The following is a 26442-nucleotide window of genomic DNA, read 5'->3' on the forward strand; positions in this document are numbered from 1 at the left end:
GGAGTGCTGCAGGGCAGCTGGATGTGCAGAGGTGTGGCCTCTGTGGGAACCAGGACATCAGGGCATGATGCTGTGCCCAAGCCAATCCCGTGGTAATGCACCTCATCACTCACCTGGTATTGGGATTAGGACCCTGATGCCTGATTAATGACATGTGCAGAGACACAGAAAAATGGATTGTACCAGCTCACAGGTCTCGTATCAACGTGGGCCCTGCCCAGATCCACCCTTCCCAGGGTTTGATTCAAGTCTGCTTTTGTCCAGCTTTACTAGGAAACCAGATGTGATTTAGGACTCTAGAATAACCTCCTACCTCCATTCCTGTGGGACACAGCTGTGCAGAAGGCTGATGTGAGTCAGCTTTGCTAATGGGACTGGAGTGGCCAGCATAATTGTGGCACAGAGCTCTGCTGGCACAGCTCTGCCAAGGTGGTTCAGAGAAGTCTGGGGTGATGTGTTCAGGGGAGCAGGCACAGAGAAAGGCACAGAGCATTAAATAGATGGGAGAACTGCAAAATATGCAAGAGTCCTGCGTGGCTACTGGAAATCAGAGCAGAAGCAGGTGATTCTGGTGCAGTCAGCAGTGTAGCTTTGGCCCCAGACATTAAACCTGAGAGCTTTTGAGTGTGGAATTCCCAGGAGAGGAGGGTGGTGGCACAGAATACTACAGAATGCTACAGAATACCCAGCTGGCCTCTTGCTGCAGGTTATGGTGTGGATTGAAAGGCTTCCAGCACAGCACTGGAGGGACTTGGGGTTAAGCATTATCTTAAGATTGAGGGTTAATGAAAAGATAAACTTATTTGTAAGAGAGCTGTTTGTAAGATCACTTGCTAAGAAGATTCACTGACTTCTCGGGACAGAGGATCCCTTGGTGAGGCATGTGGAAAACCTGAGCAAAGGTGGAGGGACCTTTGAAGTGGGATTTGTACAAATAGGCTGGGAAAGCTCCCACAGTGAGATAAATCTTAGAGTTTGTTACATCTTTTTTCGATCAGCTGATAGTATAACAGGTTTTGTTTGTTTGCTGGCTTTTTTTTTTTTTTTCCTTAAGACTCTTATAGTCATTACAGAGTTTAGATGGGCAGGGACCTCTGGAGTTATCTGACTCAAACCAGGGCTAATCCCAAAGCTAGACCAGGTTGCTCAGGGCCACACCTAGTCAAGGTCTAAGTATGTCCCAGGTTAGAGAATTCTCAACCTTTCTGTTCCTGCATACTGGGGCTACACTGCTTCTATGAGGAAGAATTTTATGGCCAATCAAGGTTTCTTTTGTTGGAGTTTGTGCCCATGGCCATTTGTCCTTTCATTGTGTCTGTGAGAAAAGCCTATTAATTAGTTGTAGGTGGCTATAGAAGTCTCCCAGCCTTCCTTTCCCCAAGTTGGACAAACTCAGCTCACTCAGACTCTCACCCTATGCTCTGTGCTCTAGCCCTCTCCAGAAAAAAAAAAAAAAAAAGAAAAAAAAAAAATATATATATATATATTATTTTTTGGTATTAGGGATTCCAAAGAATGACAAGAATGTGAGTTGTTTTTAAAGTAGCTAAACTTCTCTGGAAGTTTTGAGGACAAGGTACTTAAGTGTGTGTTTCTGAGCAAAACAGACTTATAAATTCAACTTCACTAGCAACGTTGTTAAAACTTTGCTCCCAATTTAAATTAGTCAGCACCACAGAAAAATCCTGAGACTGTTGTTATTGGGCTGTTGAACTAGGACTAGTGTGCTTAACAGAGAACTGGTTTTAAAATTCAGAATTGCTTTTGCAATGCTGGGGGAAGAGGAACAAGTAGGAAAGACAAAACAGATATGAAAGAAACATGAACCTCCTGTGTTTTCACTGACAACAAAGAAAACAGCATTTTGCTGGAAATTAATTGATTTCATTTTCACATTTTTTTGCCTATTCTACTAAGGACATGTTTAAGCACAAGTCTGTGTCCTCTGCAGAGCTCAGGAGAGAGTCTTTGAAAGTGGGGCACCGGGGATGCCACCATCCCCTCCTGCTCCAGGCAAAGCAGGAGTTTTGTTATCTGACTGCACTGCAAAGTAGGTTGACCTTGGTTAAGTGGGTCCAGAAAACCTTACCTGTTTTACCAGAGTAACTGTCTTTGTGTGTCCTCTATCTGCAGCCTGCAATTTCCTGAGTTACCCCTTGGTTTTTTGTTGTGTTAAATAATTGTGTTAACATTGGCTACTATCCAGAATTTGGGGCTCACTGCTGTACTTGGTGAACATGTAACATTGCCTCTCTCTCCCTAGTTCTCCTGAATTGCTGAATATAAGAAGCAAAACTAATCAGCCCTTCCTCATCACTGGAACAGAACATGAGCCTTGCCCTGGTTTGGAGTGAAGGTTTGTCCTCTGTTCCTCCCAGCTGTTAACCTTGTCCTCACCAGGAACCAGGATTTCAGGAAGCCTGAGCTGGCTGATCAGTGTCTGGCTTGTGCCTAAAGGGTGCAAAAAATGGGTTGGAGAATAAGATTGGTATTTGGCCCTAAGACCCTGGATGGGGACTGCTTGGTCATACCATGCCTCTGCTGGCAGCGGACAAGTCCTAAACTCACAGCAGAGTCAAGGTGAGCAGGAGCCCTTGTATGGCTCTAGTTCAACTTCCTGCTCAAATCAAGAGTAATATCAAACTTCCTCAGGGCTCAGTCCAGCTCTGGTCTGGATAGTTCCCACACTGGAGTCTTCACAGCCACTCTGGGCCCTCCAGTACCCAAAGAAGATTTTTTCTTACATCCAGTCAGGGTTTCCTTTAGCTGCAGCTTGTAGGCAGTGCCTTTCACTGTGCACCTCTGGGAAGATTCTGGACTGCATCAATTCTTTACAGCCCCCCTGAGGCAGTTAAAAGCTGGAGAGGATTCCCCCCTTCATGTTTTTGTCTCAGTCCTGAGCAAGTCCCTCCCTGTATACCCATGCATCCATCCATGTGCACATCAGCAGCAAGTGCAAGCCCTCTATGAAGCTCCTTTCCTAAACCACTACCAGGCCTCCACCTGTGGCAAATCCAAGGTTTGCCTGACATGCCAGCCACCACAGAGTAGTTCCCTGACCATCAAGGAGATGTTATTGCTCCTCTGGAAGCTCCCCACTGGCCAGGCCCAGTACCCAGTCACATGGAGCCATCCCCAGGCTGTCTTGGCCTGCCATTCAAGCCCAGGTCCCCTGCTTTAGGGACAAGAAATGCTTGTTTCTTCAGAGCTGAACACTAAACTCATTTACACTCCTGCAGTTCTCGTCTAGTCAGAATAATATCTTCAGAGCAAACCCCAGAGAATAATTCAAAGGTGTTAAAGCCACCAGATTCCTCCATCGTGGCAAAAAGATGTCTTTTCCCTTTTTGTTTCTATCTCCCCTCCAGCAGCCAAATCTGCTGGAACCAAAGAGCTTCTGCTGTTAGTGATTGCCATGCTGCTGGCCACTGGTGGCCAGCAAAGAATCCTGCCCTGGTGCCTTGCATGGGCAACTGGCACTGCAACCACTCCTGCCCAGCACAGCAACCAACCTGCTAACAGAGCCTGGGCCAGCACCCACTTCCCATGAGATCCCTGAGGGAGAAGGGAGGAATGGAGGGATGGAGGGATGGAGGGATGAATGGATGGATGGATGGATGGATGGATGGATGGATGGATGGATGGATGGATGGATGGATGGATGGATGGATGAGGTCCCAGTGAGTTGTGCCCTTGAGGCAGCACAGCAGTGGGGTTCCTGCACAAAGCCTTGCACGGTGCAGAGAGGAGAGGCAGGTCCTGCAGCCTGAACTGCAACTGTGTGACCGTGCTCCCCCTCCCAGCGCTCCCCCCACATGGAATGGCACAACTGGGGGAGAGGATCAGCTGTGCAGAGGATCCTCAGCTGTGCAGAGAATCACAGATCAAAAAGACTGAGGGACTACACCAAGCTTCAGCATGCAAGCAGGCAGGGCTCAGTAAAGCATTCACAGCCTAGCCTTGGAGCAGAACTGTTACTATTTGTCTGGCTTCCTGTCCCATTCTGCACTGGGTAACAGTGCAGGAATCCATGTGCACTTTTGCTCTTCAGTTATTAGGCATCCACAGTTTTCCTATCTAAATGCTTGGGATCTTCCTGGTGACTGTTTCAATGCTGCTGGCTGAGATTCCTGGCTGTTTTAAATATTTATCTCACTTGGAGAACAATCCCCAGTCCTCTAAAGAGATCAAAAAATCAGTTATTTACTCTCATCACTCTTGCACTTTGTCCCCAACTAACTCTAATGCAGCTGTCACCCAAATAATTCAGCATGACACTTCATTTTAGCTTGTAAATGGCAAGAGCAAAAAAAAGGCCTTTTTAAAGTATTTTAGAAACCTCACTATAAATGCAGCCTAACAAGATTGTCCAGCACACTAAGAAGCAAGATCTCCATTCAGAGTCTTAGAAGAAATCAGCTGAAAATACCTGTGAGCACTGAAGATGCAAAACACTTTAAATATAATTTTATGTGCTGCACACACAATATAATTAGTTATGGCTCTAGCTTTATCCAATAATATGAGAAATGGCATAATTAACCCCACTCTTCATCCCAAGCCGAGTACATTTTAAACTTACCCCAGGCTAGTTGAAGATCCTTCAGCACTGGTGGTTGCTAGAGTTGGGAATTAGCACTGTGCAAGAAAGGAGAGAGAGAGAGAAGAGCAATGGTGGCTTGACAGTTTCCCAGGACGGGACTGTCACATGCTAATCACTGATTTGAAATGCAAGCATAACAAAAGCCTTCTAATTATATAATCGTCGGGTCACATCCTCGCCGTGCCCATGCAAAAACCAGGACTGTGCAGTTGGAAGAAGGCGATGCAGAATTTCTGACTTTCTAATTAACATTGCACAGGGCTGGGGAGGGAGGGCGAGGAGCCCTGGGAAGTGACGGCAGCGGGGGCCATGTGGGGCCGTGCGCTGGCTGCTGTGGCCCTGCTGCTTTGCCAGGCTCAGAGGATCTTAAGTACCTCCTGTGGCATCCAAAAAAGACAACCTCCAGCTGGGGACAGGGAAACGGGACCAGCTCCTCCCTACCTGCTGACACCCTGGCTTCCCTAGGGATGCCAGGGCCAAGAAGGCGCAGGGGCCAAGGGCAAGGTTGCCAAAGTAGCCACGGCAGGGGAGCAGCAACACGAACCAGCACTTGAGTATTTTCTGTTTCTTCTCAATGATGAAAAATTTTCTTTTGAGTAAAAATAAATAAGGGCTTGGAGGGTGGGGAGCAGCAACCCTCCACACCTGCTCCATTTCTTCCCCAAGGAGCATCAGCCCTTCACTGGAGGGCTCTTTGCTCCAAAGGGAGCATGTGGAGGTTGCAAGTAACCCAAGGGCAGGGCTGTCAGGGCAGTGCTTGGGCCAGTCCATGAGTTACTCTGAAGCATAAGAACAGGGAGACATAAAGGAGGAGGCACAGTAACAAAAGGCAGACTAATGTGAAATGTGTCCTCCAGGCAGAAAATGTGAAATGTGAAACTGCACAGCCTAAATCAGTATAATTGCTGTGCAGCGTAGATAAATGTGGAGCCCTAGCAAAGGAGCTGAAAGGACAGGCTCCTAAATTAACAGAAGCTCTCTGGAAGATGCTGCTACCTATGAAGTCAAGCACTAGGGACAGAGGACACAGTATTTCTTTTTTTGTTCATTTGTTTTTTGGGGGTGTTTTTGTTGTTTTTTTTTTTTTTTTTTTTTTTTGGTTTTGGTTTTGGTTCTGTTTTTTTTTTTTTTGAACTGGCTATTACAGAAGCAAAAAACAAGAAAATTGAACAAAATTTACTGTTCCCCTCAAGCACAATCTCAGGTGCCCTTTTGCAGTCCCCCTCTAGAAAATGAGAATGGTGTATATATAGATATGAGAATAGAAGTATTTTCACTTCAGGACAAGAAGGCATCTGAGAGGCAAACCCCCATGAGACCATGCAATGCATTTATTTGGCTGAAGAGAGCCACTTCTCCCAGAGCTGACTCTCCATCTCCTGTGGACAGGCTGTTCCCAGAGGTGGGTCCATGGAGCACATAAGCCCTGCTGGAGCAGGCACCGTGTGAGTCAGCAGCATTCCTGTGAACCATTCTTGCCCTTCTGGGGGTGGTGGGGAGCCTTTATGGGGCAGAGCAGACCCAAATGGACCATCAGAGTGGTGGCTGTGGCCACCATCTGCAGAAGGACCCTGAGGAAACACCCTCATGGCAGGTGTTGTCTCTGGGTTGGGGGCTGCGGTGGGTCTTATACAGCCAAACCAGTGTGTAAATTTTCTTTTTTATTTCTCTGGTAGTTTTTTTTTTTTTCTTTAAACTCCAACCTGGCACAGGTTGGCTGGAGGGGTTGTGGAGTGTCCATCCATAGAGTCAAGGCCTGACAGGATGTGCTGGGGGGCAGCTGTCATGGGTGACCTTGTGCATGCAGGGATCTGCAGAGAGGCCTTCCCCACCTCACTGACACAGCTCTGGGGTCTCTTGTCACTTATGTCACCCTCACTCTGAAACTGGTATCACTTTGTAATAAATGGATATGATTCATGCTAACTAAATTGTAACTGTATCAATATTTTAGAGAAGAAATGTTATAAAATAAAAAGTATATGTGATTAGTGTTACAAAGCAGATGGGTTTATTTGCAGATGTTACATATGAAAAACAGGATGCAGGATGTATTATTGAGATAAGCAAGATCCTAAAACAGAATCAGCCTTGGGACAAACAAAATTGGGACGACTCCCAAAGCAGAACTGGCCTTGGGATGAGCAAAGTTGGGACAATTCCAGGTATGGAATCTAAAGTAGTGGTCTTATCTATGAAATAATAAGGCTTATTTGGAACATAATGCTTAAAGCTTAATGCACATGCACAACCTGCCAGGTTATTCAGAGGGCAGCAAGGAAGACCTCTGAAAAGACCACCGAAAATCCAGGAGACTCCCTAGCAACAAGTGGAGCATGCGCTATGCAGTAGAGTGACGTAGATTTCAAGAATTGAAAATAGGAGGAGATTTATGGAAAATTATTGATGAATATGTATTTGCATACAGTACATAAGGTTTAGTTTGGATTCCTTTGTTTCCTACGTGAGGCAGGGTGAGAAACCCTCCCCGAACCCCGGTCGGTTTTGCTTATGCTTTATACAAACCTTAATCATACTTAATTAATCACTGCCAAATTTTTGTATATGCTTGATTGTATTTAATATACTTGACTGTATTCATTTATACAAAATTGCTGTTCAATTAAAATTGCTGCTAAATTCAATTTTGTTGTTTATCAAATTAGACATGTAGAACTTCATTCATAACAACTTTCCTCCCCTTTAGTCCCACACACTGAGTTTTGTAGTGCAGCTTGGAGAAGACCTCCACGATCACTGAGCACAGCCATTAACCCAACACTGCCAGGCCCACCAAGGACCCACGGCCGTCCCCAAGTGCCACATCCCAGGGTTAACACTTCCAAGGATGGTGCTTCCCTGAGCTGCCTGTCCCAATGCCTGGCCACCCTTTCCGCGAACACGTTTGCTAATACACAACCTAAACCTTCCCTGGCACAATTTGAGGCCGTTTCCTCTTGTCCTGTCACTTGTAACCTGGGAAGAGAGGCCGATTCCCAGCTGGCTACTCCTGTCGGGGAATTGCAGAGTGACAAAGATCCCCCTGAGCCTCCTTTTCTCCAGGCTGAGCCCCCCCAGCTCCCTCAGTAACTTGTGGGTTGGTGCAGCGAGCACCTACCAAGATTTTCAAGCATCGTTCTCGTCTTTACTCGGGAATACGAGAGATACTTCTGTTATGTGTAGTATGTATAATTTGCGCCTATAAAGTGATATATGGGTAGAAGTTTGATATGACTAAAATATAGACATAACACAGGCGAGCCAGGGCAAGGGGGTTGCCTCACGTATGTTGAAACCATTGCCGGTAAGGCTTCATTTGCAAATTAATACATGTGGCTCGCTCTGTTTTCTGAGATAATCTAGGAACTCCCAAGCAATGATCGTCCCGACAACTACTCGAGATTGGGATCACTGGAACCTCCGGAAGATGCATCTCAATGCCGGGTTCCCGTAACTCAATCACCGATGTACATCGCTTCCCGGACCTCGGATTGTTCAACCCGGCGCAGAGAAGGGACTTTATGAATATGTGGGACTTTGAATGGAAAGAAAAGGCTGATCGCCGAAATCCCGGCCTTAAGCAAAATAAACTGTATAAAAACTGCTCGTGCAGGACGGGTGGTGTAAAGCATAGGAGAGACCCTCTGCTAGAGCGGACGGACCTGTGTCTCACCCAGCGCCGATCCCGGGCTCGGCACTCTCCTCTTCTTTGTGGCTGGCTCAGATAGAATTTGATCGCTATAATAATTTTTTTTTTTTTCCTTTTTAATTTGGCGGGTCAATGTTTACCTATAACACTTCAAATACCACCATGCCTGCTGAAGAAACAAACAGCCGGTGTCACTGTTACAGCCACACACAGAGAGAGACATTCAAACGCACGGCAGCTTAAAGCCACACGCGATCCCCAGCGCCGGGCGCGGTGTGAGGGGAGCGGGGCGGGGCGGGCGGAGGTGCCGCGGCCCGGAAGGGAAACGCCGCGGATCCGGGTCGGGGAGGTGCCGGGCAGAGAGGTGGGAACGCTGGGGAAGAGCAGTGGTGGAGCTGCCGGGGGCGTCACGATTCCGGGGAGAGCGGGGGTGGAGGGGAAGGGGGTGCGCGGGGGCTCTGCGAGGGCGGCTGAGGGGAGGTGGGCAGGGGATGGGGTCCGGGGAGCGCGGGGCTGGGAGAGGATTGAGGGTCCCCAGACACCCGTGGAGGGGAAGGTGCCGTGGGGAAGGGCGGGACGAGCCGGCGGAGCTGCTCCGTGCCCGGGGCTCTGTGCACTGAGCTGAGGGGAAGGAGACAGAACGCTGTGTGACAGAGGCCTCGGGGCACCTGCCATGGGCTCCCTTCTCCCTCCCTCACGTCTGCCAAACTGGCCCGGGCGGGGACAGCTTGGCTGTGGGTTCCTGTCCAGCCCCAGTGGAGCGGCCACACAAAGAGGGATTTGCTTCTTTCCCAAGCCCTCCTTTGGGTTATTACTTGTGCGCGGCCACATCAGGGCTTGTCCTGGCTGTGGGGGTGCCAGTGCGAAGATCCAGGGAGTGAATTCCTGCCGGACTGCCCGCAGCTGCTCACCTGTCCCCTGCAGCAGCTTCCCTTTAGCCGGAGGTGCGGGAGGAGGATGTGTTAGTGTTGGGCAGTCCTGATGGGCTGTCAGCGCTGGGAAGAGCCTGCTGAGAGAACGGGAGGAGCCCGCCTGATCGCCAGGACACATCCAGTCACTCCAGCAGCCTGGGCAGCTCCCTGCGGAGGGGCAGCTCCCTGCCAGTGTGAGATAATATAAAAAAAAACATTGTATCTTGGCCTTTAGCTCCCCTTCCACCTTTTAGTCTCAGCCCTGCAAGCTGCCGAGTTAAGAAGTGACGGGGCAGAGGCTGCTTTCTTCTGTGAAATTTCCCTTCAAGGTTTGTCCTGTGGGCTTCCGTGCCCAGGAAGGTTCCAGCAGAGTGGCAGAACTGGGGTTCCCAGGTTGGGCAGCGCTGCTGGTAGGCTCATGCTTTTGCCACAGAGTTTTGTCAAATTTGCAGCTTTTGCCTGAGGAGTATTACTTTTATTTTCTAAAGCCACAGAACTCACTAAACAATGTTCCAGAAGAATATTTCTTGCTCCAGGTGCATACAGACACACCAACATGCAGATAATCAACAGTGGTTTGACGGGGTGCCCTGTCACATAGAAAAACAAATAATGTGTGCTCAGACATACACAATGGGCTGTATCACCTTCACAGCTAAGGACTGTTTTTTCCTCTTCTTCCCCAAGGAAAGATGAGTTGGTTGGGGAGGAAAAGAGGAAAGCCCAACAAAGGAGGAGGACGAGGCAGAGGAGGCAGTGGAAAACGAGGAGGCAGCAGTGGCCATTCAAACAAGCCTCAGCTTGGTGGAAGTAGGAAATGTTCAAGCAAAATTTGGGACGATGGAGATGATTTTTGTCTCTTTGAGGAACCAAGGCTAGAATCCAGGTATTTCTGTTGGTTTGGGGGGGATTGGCAATAGAGGTGCTGGGATACATGGGGGTTGTTTGGGATACTTTGGGCCATTTGAGATACTTTTTGGATGTTGACATACATAGACATTTGGGGCTGGTTTTTGGATGTGTTTGAATATAGAGTGAAAGGGTATTGAAAGCAATTTTTACATGTCTATTTTGATTAATGTTTTATGGATTTGATACCTAAGGAAAGTGTTTTATTTTTTAAAGATTATAACCTCTGATTTTCTTCTTTGGTGATAAAGTAATTTCAGGACACTTCTAGTCAGAACACATTAATAAACACAGGATATTAATATTTGTGTATTACAAGACAGAAGCTGGGCCATGAAAAATCAGCAGTTTAGAATTATTTTAGTATCCTGTGTGTGTTCTGACCCATCTAGCTTAGAAATATATGGTTGTATTGTAGTCTAAGAACAGCTTTACCTAGCAAAGTGTTCAGTAAATAATTTTGGATTCAACATAGGATACAATACATATATGCACGTGTGTGTAGATAAAGGCACACAAATCTTGGTCACATAAGGGTGAGTCCAGCTGAATAATCCTTAGGTGATGGATTTCTCTTATTTTGATTTTCCTGTTTTGAATTACAAGTTTGAGCCCCAGCATCCCAATTCAGTCAAGAACATTTGAGCCAGGCAGATAACTCATGGTTATTTTAATTTTCAGATCAAGTGCCCCTGCCAGAAGAGGAGGGCAAATGAAGCAGAGACCTGAAGCAAAAATGCCTCTGCAGACCATACACATGACATCAGAGAACCAGAGAAGAGTGAAAGAACTCCTTCAAGAGCTGCAAGGACAGGAGCTGGCACCTGAATCAGAGTTAGTTTAAATGGAGGCACTACTTCCAGCTTCTCTACATGAGCATGCTTTAGCAGGCATACTGTTAGAAATGGAAACAGTATTTTTTCCCTTAACTTTTAAGTATATCTCAAATCCTACGGTTTTGACTCTGCTTTGTTCTTCTACAGTAATAACTCTGGGAAAGGGCTAGCCAAATCTTCCATTTAAATGAAGGATTTAAAACTGCAGAGGCAGAGTTTTATGTCTGCTCAACATTTTAATTTTGTTTCATTTTTACTTGGTAACTCTTTTAATCAGTGTAGCTGGAGAAGATGATGACGAGCCTGATTACCTCGATGATGAACAGTGCTGGTCAACAGAACAGGAAGCTTCTGATGTAATGCCAAGGTTGTCTGCTGAGCCAGCTGAGCACAGAATCGTAGACAGTGAAGTGTCTTCATTTGCTGTGCACAAACTCTCCAGGTGATGTTATATTGGATAATTTGTATCATGAAGAGGTAGATCCCTGGCCTCAATACTCTGTAAGGCCTCCTTGTGTCCTTCATCCGTTTTGCTCAGACATTAATAATTGTTCAGTACTTTTGCTTTGTTTGGGAGCATTTTATATGTGACAGCTTTTTCTGAAGAGTTTAATTTCTGTAGTTGAGTGGGGAAATCTAACCCTGAAACTATTAAGTGCTACATTCTGAGGTGTGAGGCAGTGCCAAGCGTGCTCCCTTACTGTGAGCCTGATCAAGCAGGTCTGTGGTTATTTTGCTTCATGTGAGCCTCTCACTCACTCTTTGCCCTGTTTTCTCTGTTTTGGTGCAGGTATGGTTTTGACTGTGAGCGTTGTAGGGCAGTGCTGAGATCCTGCAATGGTAATATTGGGGCATCATTGGAGTATTTGCTGTTGCAATGCTTCTCTGAAAGGTATGGAGAGAAGATGCAGGTTTCTGCAGCAGCTGCTGAAGCCAGTCAAGAGGAATGTTTAGAGCAGAGACAAGAAGAAGCTTTTGCCCTCCGGTCCATTTATGGAGAAAAATTTATAGAAAGGATTAAAAATCGTGTTTGGACTTTCAGTTTGGAATTGGACTACCTAGCACACAGGTTCAGTAAATCTAAACAAAAAAGTGCAAGGGACACAGCAAAACAGACTTCAAAGGAAATCTGTAAATTTTACCTCCAAGGAGGCTGCAGGTTTGGTTCAAAATGCAGATTTAGACATGAATTCCCTCCAAACCATCCACTAAACACATCCAAGAACTCTGCAGATGATGCTCACCTCAGACATAGTGATGGTCCCATATATGAACTTGAAGTAAGGTTTCCTGACGAGAGCAAGTATCCTCTTCAGGCACCTCTCGTGGCATTTTACTCCACTGACGAGAATCTGCCTCTTGCTTGTCGTCTGCACATTGCTGAATTCCTCTTTGGAAAGGCCTTGGCAGCTGCAGAGTCTCATGAGCCAGTGGTGTACACCTTGGTGACTTGCTTAGAAGATGAACAGGAGATCAGTGAGCTCCTGAGCAATACTCACCACAAGTTCAGTGTTCCTCCTGTCTCCCTGCTGGCAGCACCTTCTGCAAAGCCACAGACAGAGAGTGCACCTGCTTCAGATCAACAAGCTGAAGGTACAGCAGATCTCCTTTATGGTTTCTGGGCTGAGAACAGTCAGAAAGATTTAAAAGGAAAAAAGAGAGACAAGGCAGAGCCCCTAGTTCAGCCATCTGTTCCAAATCTATTTCTGGAGATTGAAGTCATGTGGTGAGCCAGATCTGTGATCTGTCTGTGTCTCAGGAAGTTCCTTCTGTAGTCAAGCTGCAACAGAGAGGTTTTGTGCTGCCCAGAACTGAGTTCAAGGAGCACAGAGTTTGGCAGAGTGAGTGATGCCCATTGCCACACAATCCATGGAAAGCACTGAGAGATGTGAGCTCACCAGAATGGACCAGAGGAGTGTGCTTGGAAGGGAGCAGGGAAGGTTGTTTGCAAGCTCTGCTGCATCTGCGACTCATCAATTCAGAAACCTCTTTTTTTAGATTACTTAAATTACCAACAGCTCTTCAAAGTTAACTTACAAAGGTGGATTTAAGGCTGAGCAAACGTGGTTATAGAATGTTGTTCAAGGTATCATCCCTTTCTATTTGTGCTGGTGCAGACAGGTTGATTTCACAGGAGAGTTGAGTCTGTGTCACTTGTGTCAGGGTGACTATTGAGCTCTCAATTCCAGAACTACTTCTATCTAAGGCAAGCTTTTTTCATGACAGTGATCAAGAACAACTGCATTGAATTGTAGAGTTCTTAAATAGTGACAAATTGTGCTTTTGCTACAGTAAGACCAAGTATTCCATTTTTTGAACACCTCTGCAGAAAGACAGCTTTGTTCCAGAAACTGAGATTCCAAATAATTTTCTTTAGCTATAAAATATTCCTTATGCTATAAAATACCTTTTTTTTTTTGTAGAAGTAGCCTTAAAACTTTCAAGGGCTGGCTGACAGTTTGAGCAAATCCTGCTTCAGTTGACAGGCAAAGGCACTGAAGTACCTGGTCCACTTCAGCTTTGGTTTAAAAGTACTTGGCAGTGACTTAACACTTAATTAATTAAAACTACCCTAACGTGTAAGCATTTTGTGCTGCACAGAGGTCGTTGTGTATTGGAGAAGTGAGCTGAGACACATGGAAAATGTGCAGGAAGGCAAACCACTTAACCATGCTGGCTCCCTGTGTGGCCACCCAGACCGTGGTGCAGGGGTAGGGACAAGTGGGATGGGGCTGGAGAAGCTGTGGGTGATTTGGTGAGGTGAGGGGAGGTTTGCTGGTGGTGTGTTGAACTAAATTCATGTCAGAAACAGTCCTGCAGACCCCCAGGCCCAGTCTAACAAAGTTCTTTGTTGGGAATGCTGCTGGAACATGTCTCTTTCCTTCATTGCCCATTCCTTAGTAATAACAATATTTAACTGTACACTCTCTGTCTCAAGCCTCAACTGTGTCAGAGCCTCAGGAAGAAGAGGTGGTGGCAGAAGAGGAGGAGGAGGAGGAAGAGCCTGAACAAGTTGTTGTGGAGAATGAGAGTTATGTGAACTTGAAGAAGAAGCTTTCCAAAAAGTATGATGTGCAGGCAAAGTCTCTGTATAATGAAAATGTTAAAATCTGCGCGCAGTTTCGGCAGAAAAAGGTACAATGTGCAGAGCACAGTTTTGTTGCTTACTTTAGAGAAATAAATATTTTAAGAGACAAGCTGTTGTTTGAGATGGTTCTATTCCATCCCAGTGGTGTTCTTACTGCTGTGCTGTTTCTGTCCATCAGTCTTCCAGGCACTTTCAGTCCATGCTGTATGAAAGACAGAAGCTCCCTGCATGGCAAGAGAGGGAAAACATTCTGGGTTTGCTTGAGAGTCACCAAGTTCTTGTTGTGAGTGGCATGACAGGGTAAGAGTGTGATTGCACATACAGACTTTATGTATCAAAGTATACACTGAATAACATGAAATATGATCCATGTTCTGGAAAGGCTGGGGTGGTGGCTCATCTGTGACCAGTGTGACCACTGAGAGCAGTCCTAGTGAACTTCATGTGAAGGATCACACTAATGAAACAAAGCAAATTTCCAGTGGAACACAGTCGATTTATGTGGGTGGAAGGTGTTGGATTTGTGGGGTTTTTAATTAATTCCTGATTTTGTTGCGCAGATGTGGGAAAACCACTCAGATTCCTCAGTTTATCTTGGATGCTTCTTTGCAAGGCTCTCCAAGCAGAGTTGCAAACATCATCTGCACTCAGCCTCGCAGGATCTCTGCCATTTCTGTGGCTGAACGCGTAGCCAAGGAAAGAACAGAAAGGATTGGACTCACTGTTGGATATCAGATCCGCCTGGAAAGTGTAAAGGTACCTATGCTTTGCTTGCTTGTTTTCATTTACTCCTATTGAAATGTGCTTAGTGCTTCTCTAGCGTCCAGAATTTCTGCCCTATACCTGCCATGCAGTGAGATAAGCAAGTTTGTATCATCTGTATTTATAAAATGTTATGAAACACGTTCTGTATTTTATTTCACCTCAAGTTGCACAGTTCACTTTGCAGAACAAGAGTGCAGTGCTGTGTCTTGCGGGTTTGCTTTCTGTTGAGGGAGGTGAAGGGGTTTTAGAGTGTGAGTAATCCTGCTGTCCTTTGGAAGGCTACTGGCTGCTTTTCTGCCTGTTGCCATTCCCATGTGTCTCCCAAGTGGAGACTGAAGGGTGCAGCTACAGCCAGGCAGAAATTGTTGTGTTGGAAGTGAATTTTTGTCTGTGTTGCAGCTGATTGCTTTTTCCAAAAAGTGTGCTAAAAAAAGAGACTCACCAGATCTTCCTAGAAAGAGAGATCTGAGTTGTTTATCAGAAAACAATATCCACAGGAAAAGCAGTTCATACTGTTTGATAGGTAGCAATGTCCCTTGGTAATAAGCAGGTGTTTTCAGTGTCAGTCAAGAAATTAAAATCCACCTCCAGCAGGGCTTGCTTCTTCCCTCTCAGTCAAACCTGGCGCTGAGCTGAAACTAAATGCTTTGCAGCAGCACATACTCTCTTTGCACTGTGTTAATTTGCCCAGAGTCAACTGAATGCTTTGTCTTACCCTTCAAGTCCTCAGCTACCAGGCTTTTGTACTGCACTACTGGTGTGCTGTTGAGAAGGCTGGAAGGAGATCTGACTTTGCAGGGAGTCACTCATGTTATTGTTGATGAAGTTCACGAAAGAACAGAAGAAAGGTAAATAATCTCTTATCCTGTAAGCAAAATGAAGAAACATAGTCAAAGGTGGCTCAGGTGCAAGTAGGTGATCCTGTGGCAGTAATATGGGATGGTGGAAGGAGTCTGAGTTTAGGTTCTTGTCTTTGGGCAGTAGGAAATTGTGCTGCAGCAGCTTGTGAGAAAAGCACATCTCTCAGAAATTGCTGTGCCTCCAAAGCGCCCTCACATTGCAGCACTGTTGCTGAGAGGTTTTGGGTGGGGCTGGAGGGTTAAGTAACTTTTTAACCAGAGCTGTTTGTTTCTTACAGTTTCCTTGTTTAAGCTTTTATCGAATACCATAGTTTATCACATGCCTTTTGGGTTAGTTTTTTTTTTTTTTTTCCTGATGCAGACTTCAGCAGAGCAAGGGACAAATGCTCACATTTTCTTCAGTCTGTAGATTTTACTAGACAGTCTCATCCTATCCTGCTCTAGCCTCCTGCAGTTTTACCCCACTTGCCTTCTGATCACAGGCAAAAGATAATGTCTGTCAGTATCTCTGTAAATTAAGTGGCAAGCATCCTTTTCTTTGTTTTCCTTGTCAAACTCTGCAGTGCAGTGGGTTTCTAAGAGGTTATTCTGCAGCTCAGGTGGTATTTTAGCCACTTAAAAGGGCTTGTGTCTCTCAAGGGTTCCTCTTCTTTCTTATTTAAAAATCTTATTTAAAATCACTTCAAGCCAGTCTTCTAGTCATGCTACAAAAGCTATAAATATATAGGGGAAAATACAGTGAGCAGAGAAGGGTGGGTAAGTCTGAGGAACTCTTCCAGTGAAGAACAGGAGCAAAAAGGACTCATCTGTTACTTTGAGTTAATTTCTTATCTGATATTCTTGTGTTGTCATTAATGTAAGTAATTTATAAAACTTCTTGTTTAAATGGTTTTGCTAAGTAATCCTGACACTCCAGTAAGGGACAACCAGAAAAGAGTCAGATTTGCAGATTGCTTTTGACTAGGCCATTCCAACAAGCTCATGATTCTCTGATGGTGTTGCTGTGCTGTTGGAAAACATTAGGAAGGTGGACAGAAGGGGGAGAAAAACAGTCTGAAAGTTAATGCTGAAGACAGTCAAATGTTCTTTTGCCTGTTCTCTTCAGTGACTTCCTGCTGCTGGTTTTGAAGGATATAATGGTTCAGAGGCCAGACCTGCGCATTATACTGATGAGTGCCACCCTAAATGCTGAGCTTTTCTCTCAGTACTTCCACTCCTGCCCAATCATTAACATACCAGGTGAAAAACATTCATTTTTTATTGCCATTTATTGTTTTAGAGATTTGTTTTCACTATTTCTTCTTGCAAAGTGTTTCTCAATTCAAGATGAGGATGTATACCAGAAATTCAATGCTGAAGACTTAGAGGGAGAGACTGATGAGATTCAGGAGAGAAGGGGCTTGGAAATGTTGTCATTTTTGTGCTGTCTGTATACCAGCAGAATTTCCTTTCTCAGAAGGCAATCATTATATGGTGTGTGCACGACATGGTTCTCTGGGTTAGTTTCACCACATCTGAGGACTCTCCTGTATCCTTGTGTGTGGCAAGCACATTTCTCTCTCTCTCAGGATTTTTCATAGAGGTGCACAGAGAGAAAGAGAAAACAATTTCTATTTCTGCTCCTTGTTTTTCTCATGTGGAATGTGTTTGGAGAATTGTTTACCTGGGGTGATTGCTTGATTGGATTCTGGTGAGGATTGTTTGAGCCTGATGGCCAATCCAGCCCACCTGTGGCTGGACTCTCCAAACAGGGTCACAAGTTGTTAGTTAGTGAGATATGGTAGTCAGAAAAGTAGGTTTGTAGTTTTAGTATCTTCCTTTCTATAGTATATTAATGTATTATAACATAGTTATAATAAAGAAATCATTCAGCCTCCTGAACTGGAGTTGGACATCAGCATTTCTTCCCATTGGATTCGCCTGCATTTTACAATTCTTGTGAGAAAAGGATCAGTGAGAGGATCCAGCTGGATGTGGACACGTTTAGCCCAACGTGCCTTTTAAATTGCTGAGTTATGATGTGGAGCAGCAGAGGAACATGGGTGTGTCCCCTAAGTGTGTCTGCCCTTCTCTGCCTGGGTGTGTGCATTGTACATGTCACCATGGAATCCTAGATTGGCTTGGGATAGAAGGGACCTTAGAGGTCCTCTAGTTTCACCCCCTGCCATGGGCAGGGATGCCCTATCACTAGACCAGGTTGCTCAAAGCCCCATCCAACCTGGCCTTGAACACTTCATGCTTGGAAGACACCCACTGTTTGTCCTAGTCAGAAATTGTGTTGAAGAGTGCAGTGTAGATGAGAGCTGTGAAGCCAGTATATGTCATAATAACCTGTATAAAGCTACAATAGTCTTTGGTCTTTTTCCTCTTTTCTCCATGCTGTTGTGGCATGTGTAGATAGATTTATTCTGATGTTTTATTTCAGGTCGAACGTTTCCTGTGGACCAGTTTTTCCTGGAAGATGTGATTGCAATGACAAGGTGTGAAATTCACACAATCTCAGATGTATTTGGGTGGTGAGGTTGAGGTTGCACTTTTGACCTTGAGACTGCAGTAGTTCTGGCATTTATTTAAAAAGTAAATCCTCTCAAATCTCCTTAATCACCTGCACTCTTGGAGCTCTACTAAAGCACCTTGACCTTCATATTATCTATGGTTTATACAAAGTTCCTCTCAGACTTAAAAAAAAATATTTTAGATATCCTATCTCTGTAGTTAGTTATTAGAAGGAGACTGTTAGGCTCCTTTCTACACTACCAAATGTTCTTCTGCTGTCCAGGTATGTTTTAGAGGACAGCAGTCCCTACAGGAAGAAGGTAAAGCACGAACAGAATGGGAGACACAAAAGAACTGCATTTGAAGAAGTAGAGGAAGACCTGAGGCGTGCTGGCCTTCTGGAAACCACTGACACCGTGGTCAGAGATTCAGACCCAGACCAGAAATTAACTCTGAAGCAGCTCCTTACACGATATAAAGGTGAGCTCCTTCATAAATTTAATAAATTGGCACACAAACAACATGGGGTATTATCACTGTAAGCTGAATGCTTATCTATAATTCGGAGTTTTGTACTTGTGAAGTTCGAGATGAGAGACTTTCTGCCAGTTTAAAAAAATAAAAGAGAACCCATTGTTCTCTTAAAGTACAAGCAAAGGTCTTGGCTGAAACTGGTTCTTAGCATCTGAAAATGGACAATTTTCAGCCACTGTCTCTTTCCATCCCTTTTCAGATGCCTTGTTAGTTCCACTTTGCTCTCTGTATCTGTACTTGCTGAAGCAGCTTTGCTTGAGGCACAGCATGGATCTGCCTCTTCAGGTCTAAGCCAGGTGCTCTTTAAACAAAGCTGTAACTGGTCCCATGCATCCACAGATGTTTTTTACAAGACATGGATTTACTGCATCTTTTATTTCTTTTTTTTTTCCCAGGGGTTAGCAAGGCAGTGTTGAAAACAATGTCTGTCATGGACTTGGACAAAGTTAATCTAGAATTAATTGAAGCCTTGCTGGAATGGATAGTTGCTGGCAGACATTCATACCCCCCAGGTAATTCATTACCCCCAGGTAATTTCAGTGTCCTTGGGAGGTAAATGAAAGAAGATTCTTGGAAGTTTCTTGGACAGCCCAAAGCTAATGATTTGCATGCAGAGTTTCTGTAGCTACTGACTATTTTCAAAAAAAAAAAAAAATTTTAGTTGAGTTACAAAGCTTGTGATATACATGGGAGGGGAAAGGTGAGAAAATTGTCTCCTTTGAGAAGTCTTTTGTGAAGGACTGTTACAACCTGTGTGCTTTTTTAGTACAATTAATAAAATATTGTGCTGTCCTTTTTGTTGAGTGATTTTTAATTTTTTTTATCTACATATATAGGTGCTGTGTTGATATTTTTGCCTGGCCTAGCAGAAATCAAGATGCTTTATGAGCAGCTTCAGACTAATGCTCTTTTTAATAACAGGCACAGCAAGAGGTAAGGCAGGAAAGCTCCAAAACTGTCAGTCTTTACTCATAAAGAGTCATTTCCTGCACAAAGCCTGCCTTTATCCAGGGATAAATTAGCTTGATTACATGTGTGAGCTGACTCCAGTCAGGGTAATTCCTTTTCTGTCTTGTTGGCTCTCTCCTTTTGTTTTTCTCCTCAGCTCAGGAGGGTCAGTTGTTGAAGTTCTCAGAGACCCTAGTGTGGAGTGGTTTCCATTCTGTGCTCTGCATGATCCAGGCTGCTGACATTTCAGAATGTTTGCTGAGCTATGTTTAGTTGTGGTTGGGTTTGGCCTTGGATGGTTACAAGGAGAAGTGACACTCTGGACAGTATCTAGTGAGGCAAAAGTGTGTGCAGGCAGGTTGTTCCCAAGAAGGAAGAGGCTGGAGATGCCCTGAGCATCTTGTCCTGTTGTCCTTGCAGGTGTGTGGTTTATCCACTTCATTCCTCACTGTCCAGTGAAGACCAGCAGTCTGTGTTCCTCAGGCCTCCTGCAGGAGTTACCAAAATCATCATCTCTACCAACATTGCAGAGACATCTGTCACCATTGATGACGTGGTCTATGTGATTGATTCTGGAAAAATGAAAGAGAAAAGGTACTGGCATTCATTCCTTGGGGGTGTTGTAAACTGTTTCAAGCCTTGAGCTTTCCAAAGAGCTGGGAAAAAGTGGAAGGAAACTTGGTCTTTAGAAAGCTGCTGCGGGGTGGAGAAAGCCAGTGTAAACTCAGATCCAAGTGCAGGGGTGGGAATTGTATCCATACAGAAGTTGGCAGCATCTGCCTGCTCAGCCTCCAGCCTGTTCTCTGTGCACTCCTTACAAGGGCAGGTGACAGGACAAGGGGTAAAATGGCTTCAGATTGAAAGAGGGCAGGTTTAGATTGGATGTTAGGAAGAAATTCTTCACTGTGGGGAGGCACTGCCCACAGGTTTTCCAGGGAAGCTGTGGCTGCTCCATCCCTGGAAGGTTCAAGGCCAGGCTGGACAGGGCTCTGAGCAACCTGCTCTAGTGGAAACTGTCCCTGCATGTGGCAGGGGAAGTTGGAATTGGATGATCTTTAAGTTCCCTTCCAAGACAAACCATTCTGTGGCTCTGTGAGTACAAGCCTGTCTCTTGCTCTCCTGTAGATACGACCCAGGCAAAGGAATGGAAAGTCTGGAGGACACCTTTGTGTCCAAGGCCAATGCTCTGCAAAGGAAAGGGCGGGCAGGACGTGTGGCCTCAGGCGTCTGCTTCCATCTCTTCAGCAGCCACCACTACAACCATCAGCTTGTAAAACAACAGCTGCCAGAAATACAGAGAGTGCCCTTAGAGCAGCTCTGTCTAAGGTGAGCTGTTGTGTTTGTAGAAAAAGCCAGCGTGCAGAATGTCCTTCCTTTGCTGCAGGGAGCACTTGCCACAACCCGCAGCGAGCATCATCATCGTGCAAACGTTAAAGCAAGAGGCCTTCCTGTCCCTGCTGCACACTGTGCACCCCTTTGTACTGAAAGGAAACAAAGCAGCACAAATTACAGTAGTTTTGCAGTTGCACAAATTACAGTAAAAACTTTATTTCAAACCTCAGGGTACTATATAGAAATCTGTTCTTATAGACTCACTACTACACATTGCTCCCTGATTTCAGCTTTGTGTTACCAGCCCTCTTCTAGGGAGCGTGCTCTTCAACGCACGTTTTCTGCTTGCTTTTTTTCATTCTTTTTTTACAAAAGCTTGCTTTTTTAATACTGTATATGGAACTGAGCTGCTTTTTTTCTTTCTTTGTTTTTTCTTTTTACCTTTCCCTCCCCTCCTCTTAAGAATTAAGATCCTGGAGATGTTTTCTGAGCAGAGTCTTCACTCTGTCTTATCACGACTGATCGAGCCCCCCAGGACTGAGTCCTTGCAGGCATCAAAGGTGCGACTGCGGGACCTGGGAGCGTTAACTCCGGAGGAGAAGCTCACTCCTCTGGGATACCACTTGGCTTCGCTGCCTGTGGATGTCAGGATTGGCAAGCTCATGCTGTTTGGCACCATTTTCCGCTGCCTGGATCCTGCGCTGACCATAGCAGCCAGCCTGGCCTTTAAGTCACCTTTTGTAAGTATTCTTAACCCGGGGGCTGTGGTTTAGTGCAGCAGCAAAATGCTGCTGTGACTTGCAGCACACTACACTTGATATTTTAATTCTTCTTTTTAGCCTAAATTGTTTATGTTAATGCAGTGCTTGTTAAAACAGTCCAGTTATGAGCAGAAGTTCAAAACCAGGTGGTAGCAGCAAGAGTGGTATTTATATAAACAGTGAATAATATTTTTGATTTTTAGCTAAGAAGTGCATACATTTTGTCTGAATTTGGTGTGAAAATTACTGGTAATATAAATTGTGAAACAGTGATAATGGTGGAGCTGACACAACTGAGCTGTGAATGCAGAGGTCAGTTTGGATCTGTGTCTTCACTGTCACTTTGGCTTTTTGAATCAGGTGCTCTTTTGAATGCCTCATATTTTCTGTTACCCTCAGGGAGAATTTGCATTCTGACCTGTGAGCTGCTGTGAAAATCCCAAAGAGAATGTGCCATGTAGCTCTAGAATGGCTCGTCCAAGTGGTGAGGGGAAGAACACACTAACCTGTTACTGCCTGTCTAGGTGTCACCATGGGATAAAAGGGAAGAAGCAAACAAAAAGAAGCTGGAGTTTGCCGTAGGAAACAGTGACTACCTGGCTCTTCTCCAGGCCTATAAGGTGAGTTAAAACTCAGTAGCCTCTCTTGGGGTTTTGTGATGTGTTTGAAATTCAAGCAGAAATGTTTTATTAAAGGCTTCCTCCCATCCTCTCACTCAGGGATGGCGTTTAAGTATCAAAGAGGGCTCTCAAGCAAGCTACAACTACTGCAGGGAGAACTTTCTGTCAGGAAGAGTTCTTCAGGTAGGTCAGTGTGTGTGGCCTGGCAGAATCCCAGTGACATAAATAAGCCACTGGGGGTGACTCTCCCTGCTGCTGCTCTGTCTGTTGTAGGAAATTGCCAGTCTGAAGAGGCAGTTTGCAGAGCTGCTTTCTGACATTGGCTTTGTGAAGGAAGGATTGAGAGCCAGGGATATTGAGAAGAAGTGGTCCCAAGGAGGCGATGGCGTGTTGGATGCCACAGGAGAGGAGGTAATTCACAGCATTTCATCAATGCTTCAGTATGCTGCTGCAGTTTCTTATGTGGGCTGTCTTCAGAAAGATGGGCCAGAGATGTCCTGGGGTTACATGATGATCAGGGTGATCAGGATTTGGTAGTTGTAGGATTCCTGTGCTTTGGGACAACTTGTGCTTGCTTTCTCAAGGGTACAAGCCACTTTGTAGCCAGATGTCAGAGAACAATTCAGCTGGACACCAGGATAGTGGTGGCCAATTTGTTCCATTGATAGTGGGGGGAAACACAGCTCAGGTCCAGCCTGAGGCCGCAGGAGCAGTGACTTGTCCTCCTCTGTAAAACACAGGAGTGCAGCTGTAAAAGTGAACCAGTTTCAGGAATTCAGTCATTCCTGGAGCAGGGTTTTACCTTTACACACTGAACTGTAGGATCCCTAATGATCCCCTATTGATTTAACAGGCAAATTCGAATGCAGAGAACATCAAGCTGATCTCAGCTATGCTGTGTGCTGCACTGTATCCCAATGTTGTCCAGGTAAAAGAATGGTTTTTCATTTTCCCTTTTTTGGTCTAGCATATCCACATAGCCTGCTTTCATTTGGGCTCAGTGTGGCAGCCTTGAGCCTGGCTTAGGTTGCTGAAGTTTGCTGCTTGTGGTGTCAGAGCTCCAGTTTGTATTGCCTGAGACTGCTGCTGTTCCAACAGGCTGATTACAGTGTCACACAGAAGCCAGCAGCAAATGTGAAGAAGCCACGTAAAATTACAGCTTTTTAGAAGGCTGAGGTTACAAAGGAAGTCAGGGTTGGACAGCACCTGGAGTGTAATACCTGTCTCCAGTGACTTGACATGTTGCTACTGCAGAATTTCTGGTTTTGCAAAAATTTAAAACATTAAGTTAAAAGATTTTCTGATGCAGCAGATTTTTATAACCTTTTTTCTTACCATACAGGTGAAAAAGCCGGAGGGTAAATACCAGAAGACCAGTACAGGAGCAGTCAAAATGCAACCAAAAGCAGAAGAGCTGAAGTTTGTCACTAAAAATGATGGTTATGTTCATATTCATCCTTCGTCTGTGAATTATCAGGTCAGGATGCTTTTTTCTGCAAAGCATGCTCTCTTTTTATAAAAGAAATCACTTTTGCTTGAGTGTTTAAAATTACACTGAGGATCCCTACTGACGTTTAAAATAAATCATTGAACAGTCCTGTGTTAGGATTGTAAATAATGGTGCATTCCTGAGTTAGGAATGTCCTCCTGGGCAGAGTTAAACTGCAGCCCCTGGAGCCAACAGTTGTTTTGGGTCCAGGAGGGTCTGCTAGTGCTGCAGGTGCACTTCAGGCACAGTTGCTGCTCTCTGCTGCTGCAGAAGAGGAAGAGCACCACCATTCTGACCGGGCTGTCGTGTCCCTGTCCCAGACCAGGCACTTTGAGAGCCCGTACCTGGTGTACCACGAGAAGATCAAGACGAGCCGAGTGTTCATCCGGGACTGCAGCATGGTGTCCGTGTACCCGCTGGTGCTGCTCGGCGGTGGCCAGGTGCACATGCAGCTGCTCAAGGGGGACTTTGTCATCTCCCTGGACGACGGCTGGATACGCTTTGTGGCTGCCTCTCACCAGGTGAGGAGGAGGAGGGGCTGTCCTGGGAGAGCTGCAGAGCTGAGCTGCAGCTGAGCCTCAGCCTTGCCTCTGTTTTCGCACGTGTGTCAGGTGGCTGAGCTGGTGAAGGAGCTGCGCTGCGAGCTGGACCAGCTGCTGCAGGATAAAATCAAGAATCCCAGCATGGATTTGTGCGTGTGCCCCCGAGGCTCTCGGATCATTGGGATGATTGTCAAGCTTGTGACCACGCAGTGACATCAGAACAGCTTTCTGTAAAGCATCACCCATGGCTGCTGCCGGAGAACAGACCAAGTAACATCAGTGTCCTGACGTATTTATTGGTCCAAAATGTGGCACAGACCACTGGAAGAACAAGTTGGCAACTGTACTGTTGAGTTTTGGGGGTTTTTTTGTTTGCTTGCTTGTTCAAATTAAGGTGGTTTACAGCAGACTCCGGGCAATGGGAAAATGGCAATTCTTCCAGAAGGAATAGAAACCTCTGAGTGTTTTTAATGGGACTATGCCCTGGTGGTAGTGTTTTGTGGTCACACAAACACCTGCTAGCCAGCTGTTTCTTGTAATAGTCATGGCTGGAGGCAGCATGTGACACAGGGAGCTGCTCCCAAATTGGTTTAAACTCACTTCTACATTTTGACTAAGACTTTACTGAGGTAGTTTTGGCTGACCAGGGATCCTGTTTACAGTTCAACCCAAAGCCCTTGTACAAGTGAGCACCTTTAGATCTGTGGCAAGAGGTTCTGAAATTCAGACAATGTCCTGTGGTGAGGAGATGTACTGGATCAGTCAGGGTGGTTTTGGATCAGTGCAGGTTGCTCTGGTGACAAGATAAAACTCCAAGACAGTGTGGACATTTTCCCTTGAAAGAGAGGCTGTTCCAGCCCTTCCTGCACTGGGAATAAGTAAAACAGCTGAGATGGGACTGCTGTAGTGCATTAAAACAAACACTTGGGCAGATGCCATTGCTAATTGCTAACGTGTTCTGGTATGGGGTAGTCCTCCTGCCACCCTACACAGCTGGAACAAAGCCCCACTCCTGGAAGCTTTCAGACAAACTCCTGCTCTGAGGACTGGGCTCTTGGGCTGCTCCAGTGTGGGGTAAAATGCTGTAGCAATAATGAACTATTATTTCCTCCCTTTGGCCTTGCTTTTAATTGCAGTGCTGAGCATTGCTGCAGCCAAGCTGCACAAATACCAAGTGCCTTCAGGATTGGGCTGTCACCTTTCAGAGTCACCAGAGGGAACACTGCCTCCAGCACCAGTCTGATCTACAACCTTCAGCCTGAGGAATGTGAGTGGAGGGAGAGACCTTGTTTGGAGAAGAGTTTGGTTTTTAAAAAAAATACACATGAATTGTTTGTAGGAGTTTCACACCAACACACCCTCCTGTGAGGAAGATGACAGGAGTATCAAGACAACATCCCTGTGCAGAGAATGGCCACTGCAGCTCTGCTGGGATGGATTAGCCCTAGCTGGCTCCACTCCCTCCTCTATGGCTGGGAGGATGGGATGTGAGAAATTCACAGGCTGGGATACAGTTTAATACAACAAAAGCAAAAGTCACACACAGGCACTGCAAAGTGAGGAATGTATTCCCCACTTCCCTTGGGCAGGCAGGTGTTCAGCCTCTCCAGGACAGCAGCATGTTGTACTTCCTACCATTCCTAAAATTACCTGGTACTCCCAAGATTTCCTTGCTATTCTGGTAACAGCCATTATCAGCTGCAAAGATAAAGCAAATTGGCAAAAATCGTTCACTGTTTTATTAATTCAGTAACCTGAGATGGAGTTAGTCTGGTTTCCCAACGCAACCAGAGATCAGCACAGCAGCCAGGCCCTTCCCTGGGTCCACTTCACTGCCAGGATGGAACCAGGCAGACAGGAGGAACTTGAGCTCTCAATTCCCCACAGATCCTGCTACTTGCACACAACCTGCAGGTTGTCCTTAGGACCTGTGATCTCCACAAAACCCCTCCAACTTACTAAAAAAGGTATACAGACATAGAGTATAACACACAAGAGACACCTGAGGCACACATGTGCCTCTTGCAACCTTCTCTGCTGTTTTTCAGCCCCAGGGCACACTGCCTGCTTCCCCATCCCAACTATGAACAGCAGGGTTA

General features: G+C 45.6%; 1 protein-coding gene across 1 annotated transcript; it reads left to right on the plus strand.

The window, feature by feature from the left end:
• The first annotated feature begins 8600 nt into the window (after window positions 1-8600).
• DHX57 (DExH-box helicase 57) lies at window positions 8601-25456 on the plus strand. Its single transcript, XM_053972334.1, has 24 exons — window positions 8601-8616; window positions 9851-10049; window positions 10754-10906; window positions 11186-11350; window positions 11699-12501; window positions 13847-14043; window positions 14175-14296; window positions 14557-14752; window positions 15485-15609; window positions 16727-16860; window positions 18047-18101; window positions 18401-18597; window positions 19047-19163; window positions 19488-19584; window positions 20020-20193; window positions 20725-20925; window positions 21395-21671; window positions 22217-22312; window positions 22412-22495; window positions 22586-22723; window positions 23166-23240; window positions 23655-23789; window positions 24122-24322; window positions 24413-25456. Exons 2-24 carry the CDS (start codon window positions 9856-9858, stop codon window positions 24554-24556), a joined length of 4080 nt encoding a protein of 1359 aa, XP_053828309.1. The 5' UTR covers window positions 8601-8616; window positions 9851-9855; the 3' UTR covers window positions 24557-25456.
• Window positions 25457-26442: the final 986 nt, after the last annotated feature.

Source organism: Vidua macroura, chromosome 3, assembly GCF_024509145.1.
Source record: "Vidua macroura isolate BioBank_ID:100142 chromosome 3, ASM2450914v1, whole genome shotgun sequence".
NCBI classification, from domain to species: Eukaryota; Metazoa; Chordata; class Aves; order Passeriformes; family Viduidae; genus Vidua; species Vidua macroura.

Excerpts from the sequence above, each read along its gene's own strand:
- DHX57 (XM_053972334.1), top strand. The coding sequence starts at position 9,856 with ATGAGTTGGTTGGGGAGGAAAAGAGGAAAGCCCAACAAAGGAGGAGGA. Across the intron at positions 10,050-10,753 it reads GAACCAAGGCTAGAATCCAG|ATCAAGTGCCCCTGCCAGAA; the intron begins GTATTTCTGTTG and ends TTTAATTTTCAG. Across the intron at positions 18,598-19,046 it reads GCTCCTTACACGATATAAAG|GGGTTAGCAAGGCAGTGTTG; the intron begins GTGAGCTCCTTC and ends TTTTTTTCCCAG.